At 50.5% G+C, this 13,809-nt stretch overlaps 1 protein-coding gene across 13 annotated transcripts in view; it reads right to left on the bottom strand.

Annotated features, from left to right (window-relative positions):
• TSPOAP1 (TSPO associated protein 1) overlaps positions 1 to 13,809 on the bottom strand; it is a 66,223-nt gene that overhangs the window by 38,948 nt on the left and 13,466 nt on the right. For 11 of the 13 annotated variants that reach the window (XR_009966853.1, XR_009966854.1, XM_062629708.1 and 8 more), the window contains exons 2-7: positions 12,873 to 12,980; positions 11,070 to 11,198; positions 9,174 to 9,350; positions 5,708 to 5,986; positions 2,124 to 2,231; positions 1,186 to 1,269 (exon numbers count right to left, since the gene is read on the bottom strand). Coding sequence is in view for 11 of the 13 variants with exons in the window: in XM_062629708.1 (XP_062485692.1) it covers positions 1,186 to 1,269; positions 2,124 to 2,231; positions 5,708 to 5,986; positions 9,174 to 9,350; positions 11,070 to 11,198; positions 12,873 to 12,980 (885 nt within the window). In the remaining 2 variants the exon portion in view is untranslated. The remainder of the gene's footprint in view (positions 1 to 1,185; positions 1,270 to 2,123; positions 2,232 to 5,707; positions 5,987 to 9,173; positions 9,351 to 11,069; positions 11,199 to 12,872; positions 12,981 to 13,809) is intronic. The other 2 variants (XM_062629704.1, XM_062629705.1) reach the window with 1 other exon arrangement.

Genomic DNA, 13,809 nt, shown 5'->3' with positions numbered 1-13,809 from the left:
TTTATGTAGCCTCAAAGCCTAGATAGAGAAAGACCTTTCCTTGTCTCCTTCACAGCTCCAGTGCCACATTATTTACATCTCCACCTACAAAAACTGATCAGTTTTCTCAGTTGGTTCAAGATCAATCTTCCTGACAGATTTCAGTTAAGGAAGGAATATTATTTGGAAGAACAATGCAAAAGAGAGTTCTAAGCTGCAAACTCCAGAGTTTTAAATGCCTGGCTCTGACACCAGGGTCCACTCTGGAGTTCAGCAATAAGAGCTAGCTATCCCTCTTGCCTTAGAGAATGTTGTCTCTGAGCAGACAGGAGAGACATTGACTGATTTTGTCAGGTCCAGTCCATCTGCAGCAGCTTTGTACAGCATTAGAGGAATTCAACAGTTGCATGATTACACGACTCCACATATTCACACATACATTTCCCCATCCCGATGTTTTACAGATCACCAAATATTGTCTGGCTATCCCAAGAGCTAATTCCCTGTGTGCACAGCCTACATCCCAGTAAGTTGGTCCCTTCTTGACCTTGAAAAGGTAGTGTTCCTTAAATGCTCCACTCTAACCCAGGCAATGACACCAAGCTATGCACAATGAACTGCACATGATCTGAGCTGTGCATTAGAACTGACCTGAATTGAGATTTGAGCAAGACATAAAATATCTACTCAGAAGGTAAGTATGCTTGGCTTAAACTATACATTATCACAATTACTCACGCCACCAGTGCTGCTCAGCAAAGTAGAAAAGAAGGGAGAAATTCAGATGCTGTGATATGACGTACAAAACCTCCACGACATTAAACAGAGGTGAGATTTCATCCAACAAATAAGATGCATGAGCAAAAGGCTGTTGGTTTGTGCAATTACCATCTCAAGATGCAGAAATCTTTCGTTACTTGTCTGGAGTGCTTGTGAAAATGTCAAGTGTCTCCTTGAGCTCGCAAAGGCCATGGAGCTCCATCCAGTCATTTCTGCAGCTATACTCAAGCCACAGCTAGCTGACAGACTAAACAAACAATTCCAGCCTCAAGGGCTGGAGCCTAGAGTTTGTGACACTGTTCAAATTAAGAGAAAGGCTGGTGGCTCCTTATTAAGATAAACTGAAGAGAACCCAAGAGAGGCACACAACAACCTGGCTCCTCTTCTACCATCACTCTCACAGCAGCAGTCAATAAGAACACTTACCAGTTCTTTGCATCTTTTATGCTTTTTCCTCACTTCATGCTCAAGGTTTTCACATTTTTTACGCTTTTTCTTTAGTTCAAATTCCTGCATGAAACAGGCATAAGTATATTAACAAGTCACATTCTTGAAGTGTGTGAGAAATTCAAGCCCAGTTTCTCAGCCCCAATGATGCATTAACCAGTTTCATTTTCTTTAGAAAAACTTTGTGGCAAGCAGAAACAATATAAAAACCCAGGGAGATTTTTTAAAAGCCCAAAAACTTTTCCAGTGAAGCAGCTCTTCCCCTCCTCCCCCGAGCCTTTCGTCTTCTGGAAACAGTTCTGCATTTCCCATTTGCACAGATTGCTCCTATTTTGTATGGAACAGTGTGGAGAACAGGATGCAGGGGACAAGAAGACAGAGCTGTGCAAAATATCCAGCCTGAAACGCCAGCTGTGCTATCATAGCTCCTACTTTAATCCAACTGACATCTAACAGAGAGCAGACATCCCTCTGGTTATGTACCTTTAACTGCAGTTTCGTGCTACCACTCTTGGTTCCTCAGATAGATACAAACTGCCAAACCTCCTTGTGTCCTAGTCTGCTGGAATAATTCACACAGGACATATTCCCCACATAACATCTGTCCCAGGTCAGCCATACCTGTTCCCAGTTCAAGTGAGGCTAAACCAAACACAGCACAAAATCTACTGGCATGTTTCCCTCTCATTTTAGTGTGACATACTCCTCCGCCAGGCCAGTACCTGGAGATGCCACCTAGCAACTCTCTCCATGCAGATGGCCTGTGCTTTCTCAAGGACTCCCCAGGCTTCCCACTTCTGCAGCGCTCCTGCACCTAGAAAGACTTCACTCCCCAAGCTCTCTGCCTGGATTGCATAGGTGAAAACCCCAAGGGAAAGTAGAGCACTCCTTCACCCAAACCCAGGCTCACCACTCACCAGCTGCTGTATCTGTTGGCTGCTCTCTTGGTCTGTTATTGCATTTCTGGGAGGGAAATTTTCATGTCCTTCAGAAGCAGGTCCCAGCGGTTGCACACTTGGTTCCACCTGGAAAGCAAGATGCAGAGAGCTTGGGGACAGCCAGGACTGTAGAGAACATCATGCACAGAGAGGGAGAAGAGGGTCTCTTGACAGTACCACCAGAGAGCACAACGCTCCGCAGAAAAACCTCTGCACTGGACATGAAGAAAGGTAAAAACCATGCTAGGGATAATCTCTCAGCCACCATAGGTCTGTGCTGGGAGTTTTCAGGAGCCCAGCACAGATCAACGCAGCTTGATTAAACCACTCACATGCTACAGTGGGCTCTGGAAAGCTCTCAGATCCAAGTTTCCACTTGTGCCTCACCTAACGCCTCTCACAGCCCTCTCCGAAACAATAAAGAAGATGGATTCAGTCCTCTGAATTTTCACTCTCAATTGGTATTTGACTTAACATTGTCAAAAGGGCTGTGATAAACTTTTCAACCCTGAATTTAAAGTTATTTTTGATGAATAGATTTTAGGGAGAGGTGACCTTTAGGATTGCCAAAGCCAACTTGCACAGAGAGCAAGCAGCAGGATTTGGTGACTCCACTTCAGCCTTTAACCTCAGTTGAGCTCTCTGCCCAGCTTAGTCTAATTGCTATTTATCAGCCAGAAAATCTTCTGACAATGAGGACAGACTCTCCTGAACCAGACAAATAAAGAGCATCCATGAGAAACACCATAATGCAGGCTCCTGCACAACAGAACCTGCAGAGTCAGTTGAAAATCAAAGTATGGAAGGGCTGTCCAAGGAAGACCAGTGCACAGCAAAGAAAGGTCAAAAAATCAGAAGTCTGTGCGTCCCTCTTCGTCATGGAGGAATTTGGAACAGGAACTTGGAACACTGGCACAGGGTGCCCAGAGAAGCTGTGGCTGCCCCATCCCTGGCAGTGCTCAAGGCCAGGTTGGACAGGCTTGGAGCAACCTGCTCTAGTGGAAGGTGTCTCTGCCCATGGCAGAGGGCTGGAACTGGATGAGCTTTAAGGTCCCTTACAAATTTAACCATTCTAGGGTTCCTTGATTCTATGAATTTGGAGGGTCAGGGGCCACCAGGGTAGAAATCTCAGACTATGAAGAATATAGCTGAGGATCTCTCTCAAACTGAATTGTCTATAAGAATTGTGGAGGCCAACAATATAAACAGTAACGAATCACCAAGATTAGGTAATATTCACCCAAGGGTTCAAAAACCCCCTTCAGCATGAACTGAATCCCTCACTTCAGCAGTATGTGACTCAAGGCATGCAGTGTGTCACCTCTGTGACACTGCCTTAATATGAAGCAAATGAAAGGTGGCAAATACGAAGAGTACTCCAGTGGAGATCAGCGGAAACACATCTGACATGTGTTCCAGGCAAGCTGATAGAAATCACAACAAAGATTAGGCAGATACTTAAAAAATACCCCAAACAAAAGTATAGTGGGGAACTAGAACCCACACTCACAAATCTGTAAAGAGTTGTTAGCAGACAACTGGGTGAGGGAGACCCAGATCAGTACAGTCTACCTGAGTGCGCTGAACACATGCAGCTACAGTGGTCCAAAAGGCTTCTGCAGACACTGAGCCACCACAGGAGGAGGGGGGAGGTTTTCTATCCGGTAAATTCCTAGTAAAAACGAAAGGACTAGCGAAAAGGCAGCAGGAACCATGCTCTGCATGTACTGATAGCACAAAGAGCCAAACGATGAAGAGGGCCTCATGACACAGAGCTTACAGAAGGCCATCAGACAAATGATGTTTTAATAGAACCCAGTGCTTAGACAAAAAGGCACAGAGATCTAATGGGAGAGAAAACTTCATTATGCCACCATATAAATCAGTGATACTGCGCCCGGGATACTGTGAGCAGCACTGCTTCCCCAGCACAAAAAAAAAAGTACAGAGAAAATGGACACCGGGAGGAAACAAAGATGATAAACCCTGAAAAATCGGAGAGGCTGTAAAGAAACAGCAACTAAAACAAAACACGGCTGAGAGGGGCCTGTAAACTGGGAGTGGCTTGGGAAGGACAAACAAGGAATGAATATTTAACATGCCTTCTATAAGAGCAACGCATGAGCACAGCTGGTGGGTCCTCATACAGGCAACAGCCGTGAGAGTGCCCCGGAACACTGTCATTACCGAGAGCTTCGTAAAGCAACGGGGTGAACCGATACCAGACAAACGTTATCGGCAGCCAGCGGACGCCCCACCCCGGCTCAGGAATCCAGGGACTGCCGGAGCTGGACGGAAGCGGGTGCACCGAGGCCCAGCCTCACGCACCGCCCGCCGGGCAGCCCGGCCCGCCGCAGCGCCTAAGGCCTCCGCCGATCCCGCACCCCGCTAGCGGAGTGCCCTTGCCGAGGCGCCCACCGGGACCGGCCCAGACCTCGGCCCCCGAGGAGGGCAGAACCCGGCGGCCGACCCCGGCCCTCTCCTCATGGAGGATCCCGCCCCGAGAGCCGAGGACCAGCCCCGCTGCCCGACCCCGCCAGCAGCGGAGGCCCCGGCGGGCCTGTCTCGTCAGGCAGAGAGCGGCCCGGCCCGGCCCCGCCCCGCCGCGACAAAGCCGCTCTCAGGAGTACCTCAACCCGCCCGGCTCGGCTCGGCCGTAGCGGAGGCCGCGGCCATCTCTGTCCCTGCTCCCGTCCTGTCCCGACCCGTCCGGGGGAGGAGCACCCGGCCTCACCTGCCGACTGCCCGGCCCGCGGCGGGAAGGCGGTGCCCGCTGACGGCCGGATTTGCCGGGCGGTACCATTGCACTGCGGAGGGGCGGCTGGGCTCAGACACCGGGGCCGGGAGCGCCGCGGCTCTGCTCTGCAGCGCGGCCTGGCCAGAGGCCTGCCCCGCCTCGGGGATTCGCCTCGGTTGGTGCTATCCCGCCGGGAGAAGCGGAGGACGGCGGTGGGGCCGTGCCTGCCGCGGGCTGGAGCACACAGAGCAGCAGGAATCCCTGGCACCGTGGCCATGGGTGCCCACTGGGGGCCAACGTCCAAACCTCAGCAAACAGCCAGGACGCATGTGTTCAGCCAATGCAGGCAAATAGCGGTGTTGCCCTGTTCCCCTGGAAAACAGCACAAAGGCTCAAGTTAGGGACGGTGAGGAGGACTGAACCCTGGCATGGCTCGGTGTCACTGTATGAGTGGGCTGCCAGTGGCATCTGTGTCCCACTCGATGAGACCTGGCCCTAGAAGTTTAGAAACCAGCACAGCACCTATTCATAGAATCCCAGGCTGGTTTGTGTTGAAAGGGACCTTAAAGCTCATTCAGTGCCAACCCCTTGCGTGGGCAGGGACACCTTCCACTAGAGCAGCTTGTTCCAAACCCCATCCTTGGACACTGCCAGGGATGGGGCAGCCACAGCTTCTCTGGGCACCCTGTGACAGTGCCTCAGCACCCTCACAGAGAAGAACTTCCAGATATCTAATTCACAGTGGTGGAAACCATAGTGCTCACGTACTCTAGGTAGTAATAGTAACTAAGTAATTAAATAACAAAAACTTAGATTGCTGACCCACTTGTCTCACCTCCCTGGATGCTCCCCCTTTTAGTGCTGGGTCTCCCAGGCGGGCCTCCTTGGGTAGAGGTGAACCTTTGCTGCAGGTATTTAGCATTGGTACGGGCAGTCCCAAGTGTGTGTCAGCACTCGGCAAAACACCAACTGAACTGGCTTGAGAAGAACGCAGACACTCCTTGAAGTTCTTCAGCGCGATCTGTCTCTGCAGCCGCAACACCTCCCTCTGGGACTCCCGCAGCAGCCGGTCAAACTCAGTGACATTCAGACAGTGAGGGTCATCCTGCCAGAAATGCAAACATGACATCGTGTTGCTGACCAGCTCTAGAAGGTGGAATGGGTCAGGGGGGTGAATTCACATCCATACCCCAAAAGCCTTTCTGAGGAGAGACTGGTGAAAACCAGGTAAAGTGGTATGTAAAGATTTCTGTTTCCTGGGTCTTCAAAGCCTCAAAAGCACATTATTCCTCCAACCTGTGGTGCTTTTGTACCTATAGCTGCACAAAGCAAAAAGGCTTTTCTAAATGTGTGCTTTCTTGGGGCTTGCCAGCAGAGAGCGTGCCGGGATAATGTAAATTCATTTCCCAGCCTAACCCGAGCCTTAACTGTTTTACCGCCTTGATGTGGGCGCTGGCATTCTCTGCAGCCCTAACGGTGGTTGAGGCTTTGAATGCTGGAAAGAATGAAGAACATCTGGGATTTGTTCAGTTGTCACTCAGGATAACGTTTGCTTTTCAAACATTCCTGATTCCTAACTTCTTCAGAGACAGCCTGTGGGAATGGGTGCCTAGCACAAGGGGTCACTCCCATCCACTCTGGACCCCAAACCAGCAGCTTTTGAAGGAAACCAGTGCAATCTTACTCCCACAAAACCAGTAAGAATATGTCACCAGCTTTTAATTTGAAGAACTGTTTAATTCTTCAAAGGTTTTCAAATTGCAGGAAGCTGAAGAAACACGTACCTGCATGTCCATACAGACGTACAAAAGCTGATTGTGAAAACCTGTCTTTACAAATATGCTGCTGGAGGAGACATTGCTCATTCCCCTGGAAAGCTCCTAAGCCAGTGAATTCAATGCACAGTTGGTATCCAGGGCAAATTTAATCTGCTTCCCTGTTCACTTCTTATTCACCCTAAAAATAATGTGTGCTTTATAAATACAATTTGTGTAGAAAACCATGGTTGCTCTCATGCTACAAGGGGGAAACTGAGGCAGCATTAATGGGAACTGACTACAGATTCAAGAAGTGAGCATCTGGGCCTCCAATGTGCCAGACCTGCATTGAGAGTACCAGTGTAGTAGTTCTTTAAAACAAAATTTGCTGTGGCTCTGTATAAAATCTCCCTTCCCCCACCAGAAAAGGCAGCTATTCCCAACAGACAGCGTCAGAAGCCTGGGGGAACAAGAGAGTAGAAAAAAGGCTCAGTCCTGTGCTCACAGTTTCTATTATACACATCCCCTGCAGCTGCCTTGCTGTTCCCTGCAATCCCTCGCTTCCAAGAGTCCACGCTGCAAGAAATTGCAGCCTGGTTTTAGGGAAGCTGGGGTTTAGTTGGAAGCCCATCATGAGACTGTGATCTCAGGAAATCATTTTACCCTATCCTAAGAGCCCTGACTTTGCAAAACAAGGCCAATGCAGAGTGTCCGACCTGCCACTGGAAAGGAGTAGATTCATTTCATAGCTACTGAGAAATCTGTGCTGATTTAAATATCCTAGATTCAAACTGATTTGGTTGCAAGCTCTGAGTGTGCACATATCTCTGCATATAACCCCCTTCAGTGGCGTAATGCCTTTTGCACGCTGCAGACAGATTAGGGGAATTTTGAATTTTAACTAGCTGGAAATTAAAATTTAATGAGCAGTTGCTTGAGAGAAAACTGGGGAAAAAAAAAAACAGATCAGACAGAACAATCTGCTCTTCCTGCTCTCTTCTCTGCAAATTCCCGTCATGCTTCCAGTTTCTGCCTTGGCAGCTACACAAGTGGACTATCTCACCTTGTGAGCCAAGGTGGTCACCCAGGCCCCAGGAAGGCAGTGGCTAAATTCCTCAACCCTGAGGATTGCCCCCAGGTGTATTTCCTTGGCTGGTAATGAATCTTGCTCACCTGCTTTTGTCACATTCCTCTACAATTTGTCACCTGTCCCTGGCAGATTCAGACTGCCCAGCAAGCTCTGCTATGAAAATCAGAGTGCTTTGGAAAGCTCTCCCTCTGGGGGAGGTGTGTATGGGGGAGGGGGTGGTCTGCAATGAGAAATCAAAGGAACAGGAAGGAAATTTCTTCTTGCTGACACCATAGAGCATGGTCAGACCTGGATAACTTTCTCCTGTGATTTAATGCCAGAAATGATCAGTGTCAGCTCTGTACAAACAGCGAACAACACCCAGTCATTCTTGTCCTGACTAGATCTAGGTTAGGGAAAGGCTGAGAATCTACCTTTAAACCCACAGTTAAAATGAACATATGGGGAGCTCAGGGGCTTTCTGCGAGGAAGTATTTGCCACCTAAAGATCATGTAAGATGGGGAGGTAGAAATGTAAGCATTCAGCTCACCTGGGTGCAGGAATGTAGGATTGCATTTGACTACATCTGCATTAGCAAAACAGAGGGAAACCAGTGTCAGCCCCAGTGTTACTGAGCTGCTTCTGAGAGTTTAACTGATCTCAACTGAAAACTTCCAGCTCCTGAGCAAAAGATGTGCCTGATATACCCAGAACAGGTTACTTTAGTTGAGTGGGAATTGTTTCACCTAGCTTCAGATGTCTGTAGAGGCTCCTTTCAGAGTCATTGCAGAGAAGTGCTTTGAGGGAGTGGCATGTCTGACCAGTTTCAGACATCTGTCTTGGGATGAGCTTAATTATCCCTTTTATCTCACCATTTATATCAGCTAGTCTTGTGCTGGTGCTGAGGGGAATGTGGGTTACCACCTCGGATGCAGGAACCCACCCCTGTATAATGATTTGCACCCTTGGTCGCAGTCATACAAGGATGCACCAAGTTATCACCAGCCTCGTGATGGCTGTGAGCTCTCAGAAAGCTGCAGGTTAAGACACAGGATTTAGACTGGTGCTTGAGAATGTGCTGGGTTACTTTCCAAAGACAGACTTTAAAAGGAGGTCCTGGGTTTGCATCTTGCTTGAAGCTCTGCAGTGTGAAAAGCCATCCTGCATCTGTGGCTTCTTGGGGTTTTCCAGGGGAAGAGTTTTAATCACTGCTGAAAATGGCAGCTCAGACCCATGAATTCTTAGAGGGACAACTGGGGTATCCCCGGCACTCTGTTCTGGAGGGGTCTGGGCACTGTCTTTGCTGCACACTCACACAGTGTGCCCCATCCAACTCACGTATCTCTGGTTTCAGTCTGCACTTGGTACTAATTACCCTCACACCACTCCCTGGAGCCTGGTTCCTATCACTGTTGTTGCGCTGCTTGTCCCCAGCCACTGAGTGATGCCCCAGAAAGTGTCTCACCTTCCCTGCGAAGAGTTTAGCCTGCAGCTCCCGGCACTCCTGCTGCAGAGCGTCAATCTGCTTGTCTTTTGCCAGGAGAGCACTGGCCTGCTCTGTCAGGTCCTTGGCACGCTGCTGGGCAAATGCTTTTTTGCACAGCTCCAGGCTGGAGCCCTTCAGAGGCACTGGAGCAGTTACCTGCACCGGAGAGAGCAGAAGGGAGAAAGCCACATGCATTGATGTTCATTAACCACCACACCGTCACCTCAACAGCCATCAGGCAGGGAGACGAAACTGCCAAGAAACTCAGCCTAGCCCCAAAGGACAGACAAGCAGAGAGAGGAGCAGAGGAGACCTGTGGAAAAGTGGGAGGAAAGAGGAAGGGCTCGGCAGAGAAGTGGGTCAGAGAAGAGGTGGAAAGGAAAAGGTGCTCAGCAGATGAGGCCAATGGGTATAGTCAGAATGGGGGGGCTACAGGCAGGGCAACAGTGGGTGGTGTGAGGAGACAAAAATGAGATGAAGGAGGAGAGACAGGAGGAGGCAGCAGAGGAGGAGGGGAGGATGCAAGGAAAGATGAGCATGGGAGCAAGGATGGAGGTGGTCAAACCAGGAAGAAAAAAGGAGCTTCTGTGGTTTTCCAGACAGCTGGAAAGAAGGGTTCAGCATGAATGGGTGGAAGACACAGGCAAAAGCAGAGGCAAGAGAGAGTCCAGCAAGGACCAGCAGAGTCTGGGGAGGACTGGGAGATGTTCAGCAAGAGAAGGAGTTGAGAGTCACATGCTCCCTGCGAGGGAGGGAAGAGGAAGGATGGCAGTGGGCTTCAGGGGGCAGCAGGACAGACAGGGACAGGCAGCAGGCTGGGCGCAGGCTTTGGGGCTGCCTGGCCACAGTCTCTCTGGGCATGGAGCTGCCTTGTCCTGCCTCTAGCCTACCCTCCACGAGCCTTATCCATCCAAGTGCTTTCTGTTCTTGGGAGACCTGGGCCAGCACAGGAGCCCAGCCAGTTGGTACCCCCAGGGCTCAGACCATCACCACCCCAAAGCTTCACTCAGGGAAAAAATAAACCAGTATTTGTATGGCTGCTGGAGGTCTGCATAGCTGTTGGATGTATAGCAGATGATTTCTCTTAACATAGTGTCTGACAAGTCCATCTGGCAGCAACTGCTGCCCTGCAAGTACCACAACCCCATGATAGATGGGCAGCATGGTGCCTGGGGACAGAGAGGGCAGGCAGTGCTAGGAAAATCACCTACCTTGTCTTTAGCAAAGCTTTCACTTCCTCCTTTCTACCCTAAGGGGCTTAAATGCTCCACCACAGTCACTGTTTCCAGCTTACTACACCTTACTCTGCAACAATCCATCTTTAGTGAGTCCATGCAAGTTCTTGTGCCCAAGATCCCACATGCTGCAGCCATCTCCCACCACTCCTGCATGGTGTCAGATAACAAGCTGCTCTTGGGTTGGAGAGAGAAAAAACAATGCAGCTTGCACAGCAATGCAGGCAAGGTATGGATGGCGCAGAGCAGTCTCTCACCCCTTCCTGTTTTGCTTTACCACACTCCTTATTCAAGCACTGCCTGTTTCATTTTTGGTAAAGTCAGATGAATTATTTTCACAACTTGCCTAAGGAAAGCTGAACTGATTACCTTAAACTAACACCTTAGGGGAAGGTCAGCACTTTTACAGCCAGAAACCAAGAAGGAGGAAATTGCTCAAAGCCAGCTCCTCAAGCGCGACCAGAAGCATCTGTCGATGGCTGGGGTTTGTGATTCTTGCCCTGCTAATGTGCAAAGCATGTTTGCTGCAGGTTTAAGGGAAGGGAACAGACAAGGCCTTCCTAGCTCAACAGTGGCAAGTCCCCGTGATAAGGTGCTTTCCTAGCTTAGCTTCCCAGTAGCAGCAAGCCTCTGCGCTCACCACTTTGAGGTTTGCCTCCTGGAGTTTGCGGGCTCTCTCCTCCAGGCGCTTGGCGATCACCGCCAGCTCCGCGTTCTTCCTTTTCAGGTGCTTCACCTTCTCCTCTGTCTGGGGGAAGCAGCTCCTGCGCTAGAGAGCAGAAGGAGAGGTTTGAGGTGAAGCCCCAGCTGTAAGGGGAAGTCAAGGTCCTTGGCCCTGCCTAACCTGCTCTGGGCCCACAAGCTTTTCCCAGCCAGGGCTTGGCCTGTTCTCCTGTAACTATCCCAACCGTTAAACACCAACCTCTCCTATTGTTGTCTCCCCAGTCACTGAAACCTGTGTTTTTCCTGGTATTTTTATTAATGTGACCTCTTGATCCCTGTGAGATGTCTCTCACCCCACCCCACTCCATCCCGCTTGGTCCCTTATCCATCCATAACATGCTTGTTGTAGGCTCTGCCTTTGCTGTCTGGGACTCAGCATCTGTCTATTCTGACCAGCCAACCTTTGGGCTTTCTCTTCCAAAATCATCCTAGTTCATTTCTCTGGAGTTACAGGACTCAACACATCACTCAATATTTGTGCTGCACAACCACTGCAAGCTTGGCCATCATCCTTTCTCTCATGACACCAAAGCATGAGTGGGGGAATGGGAGGAAGCAGCTTAGGACTTCCTGATGTTTGCAAAGAAAATTTCCTTTTTCTTCTTATTGATTCTGCTTGCTCTTAATCCCCTTTTATTTGTTATGTGTCTGTTTCAATAAGCTACCGCTTGCTGATGGCTCGTTCGCTCAAGGTCATACCCACATTTGTTGTGATGTCTTTTCACATCAGCAAAAATGTCAGGTCAGCCAAGCTTTCCAAGGACTTTTCTCCCTACTCCTGTGACATCCCACTTACAGGCGCTTGCTGCTTTCACCGCTTTCCTTCAGCTGGAAGACTGAGGCTGATTTTTGAGAGCAAGTTGTGATGAGAGCTTACACGATACTGCTTTTCTCAGATCCTGATAAGTGATAAGGGTAACCTGCAGCAGGTAGGTCAGACTGGATTTATGCTTCTGGTGCAAGAAAATTATCTAAAAGACACATGTTGAATTTGGTGATATAAATCTGAAATGTTGAGCAATCAAATTTTCAGGGATCCGGGGTGGCTGCATCCCCACACCATGGGGCTGCACAAGGGGTTGATGCTCTGCAGGAAGGATGCAAGACAGGAATGTCCCCTTTTTGTTTGTCCTGAGAGTTCTAGCTGCCCACCAGGGAGGGGGCAGCGGGGCAGAACAGGTGGCCCACACCATGGCAGCCTTGGCTTTGTATGCAGCAGGGCAGCAGTTGGGTGCTGAGCTCCTGTGGGAGCAGAGGGCAGTGCTGCACTGTCACCCAAAGCTGAGGCTGAGTGAATCAGTGTTTCTGCTTTTCTAAATAAAGAGGAAACAGCAGACACTTCCCCCTGCCCTGCCATCAGCTCACTGCCTTGCTCTCTGCCTGCTCTCACAGGCGGCTTTCTTAAAGCCTCTGGTAGCCTTAAAGCCTCTGGTAGTTTACAACAGCATGTAGCACCGGCCACAGATGGGAAAGAGCAGCTCCGCTCTGTGCCACAAGGAAGAGCTCCTGCTTGAGCCATTGACGGGTGCAATGTGAAGGCTCCCAGGGGAACCAAAGCACCCAGGCCCCCTTTCCCTCTGGCCCTGCCCAGCCCATCCCATGTGCCGGCATCTCTCGGAGCTGGCAGCACACAACAGCTCGCCCCAGCCAGGACTCCCTCCCCATGGAGCATCTCGTGCCGGCAGCCGGCCCAGGGCCTGGGGCTGCATCCTCTGCTCACCAGCAAGCTGTTCTCCTCGGCCAGGCTGGAGCAGCGGTGCCGCAGGTCCTCCAGCGCGCTCAGCAGCTGCGTGTTCTGGCTCACGAGGAAACCATAGTCAGCTCCGCTCTGCAAAACAGTGTGGGAGATGCAAGGCAAGGCCCCGGGCAAGGGGGACAGGGACACCCACCCTTGGCAGCAAGCCCAGCCAGGCTGTGGGGGGAAGCTGGCAAGGTCGGGGTGCATGCAGCGAAGGGGTAGGGTAGGACATGGAGGCTGATTTCAGGAGGGAACAAGGGGCTGCATGTACTTTGGAGCACTAAAGGCCTTTAGGGCTGGGCTACATCACTTGTGGGTGACAGTTACCATCTCCATAGCATTAAAGATGCTTTCAGCTTGCACCTGAGGAAAAAGCCCAAGCCCTCAGGTCATCCTCAGCCACTTGTGCCTATTTAACAGGCTGGAGAGGTGGGACCATGTGAAACTCATGAAGTTCAACAAGGTCAAGTGCAAGGTCCTACCCCTGGCTGGGGCCAGTCCCAAGCACAAACACAAACACAAACACAAACACAAACACAAACACAAACACAAACACAAACACAAACACAGGCTGGGGGATACTGGATGGAGCAGCCCTGAGGAGAAGCACTTGGGTCTGGTTGGCAAGAAGCTCCCCGTGCACTGACTGCGTGTGCTGGTTTGCACCTCCAGAGTGTGAGCAGCAGCTCAGAGAGGGGATTCTCCCCCTCTGCTGCACTCTGCCCCCCCCCCGAGTCCTGATCCAACTCTAGGGACCCCCTTTTCCCCTTTTGACAAGGGCCTGTAGGGACAGGCCATGGGGAATGGCTTTAACCTGCCAGAGGGGAGACTGAGATGAGCTCTTAGGCAGAAGCTCTTCCCTGTGAGGGTGCTGAGGCGCTGGCACAGGGTGCCCAGAGAAGCTGTGGCTGCCCCATCC

The sequence above is a fragment of the Pezoporus occidentalis genome, unplaced genomic scaffold (assembly GCF_034315485.1).
Source record: "Pezoporus occidentalis ecotype Australia unplaced genomic scaffold, CSIRO_AGI_Poc_V1 ctg340, whole genome shotgun sequence".
NCBI classification, from domain to species: domain Eukaryota; kingdom Metazoa; phylum Chordata; class Aves; order Psittaciformes; family Psittacidae; genus Pezoporus; species Pezoporus occidentalis.
This window is presented reverse-complemented; position numbering and strand designations above follow the sequence as displayed.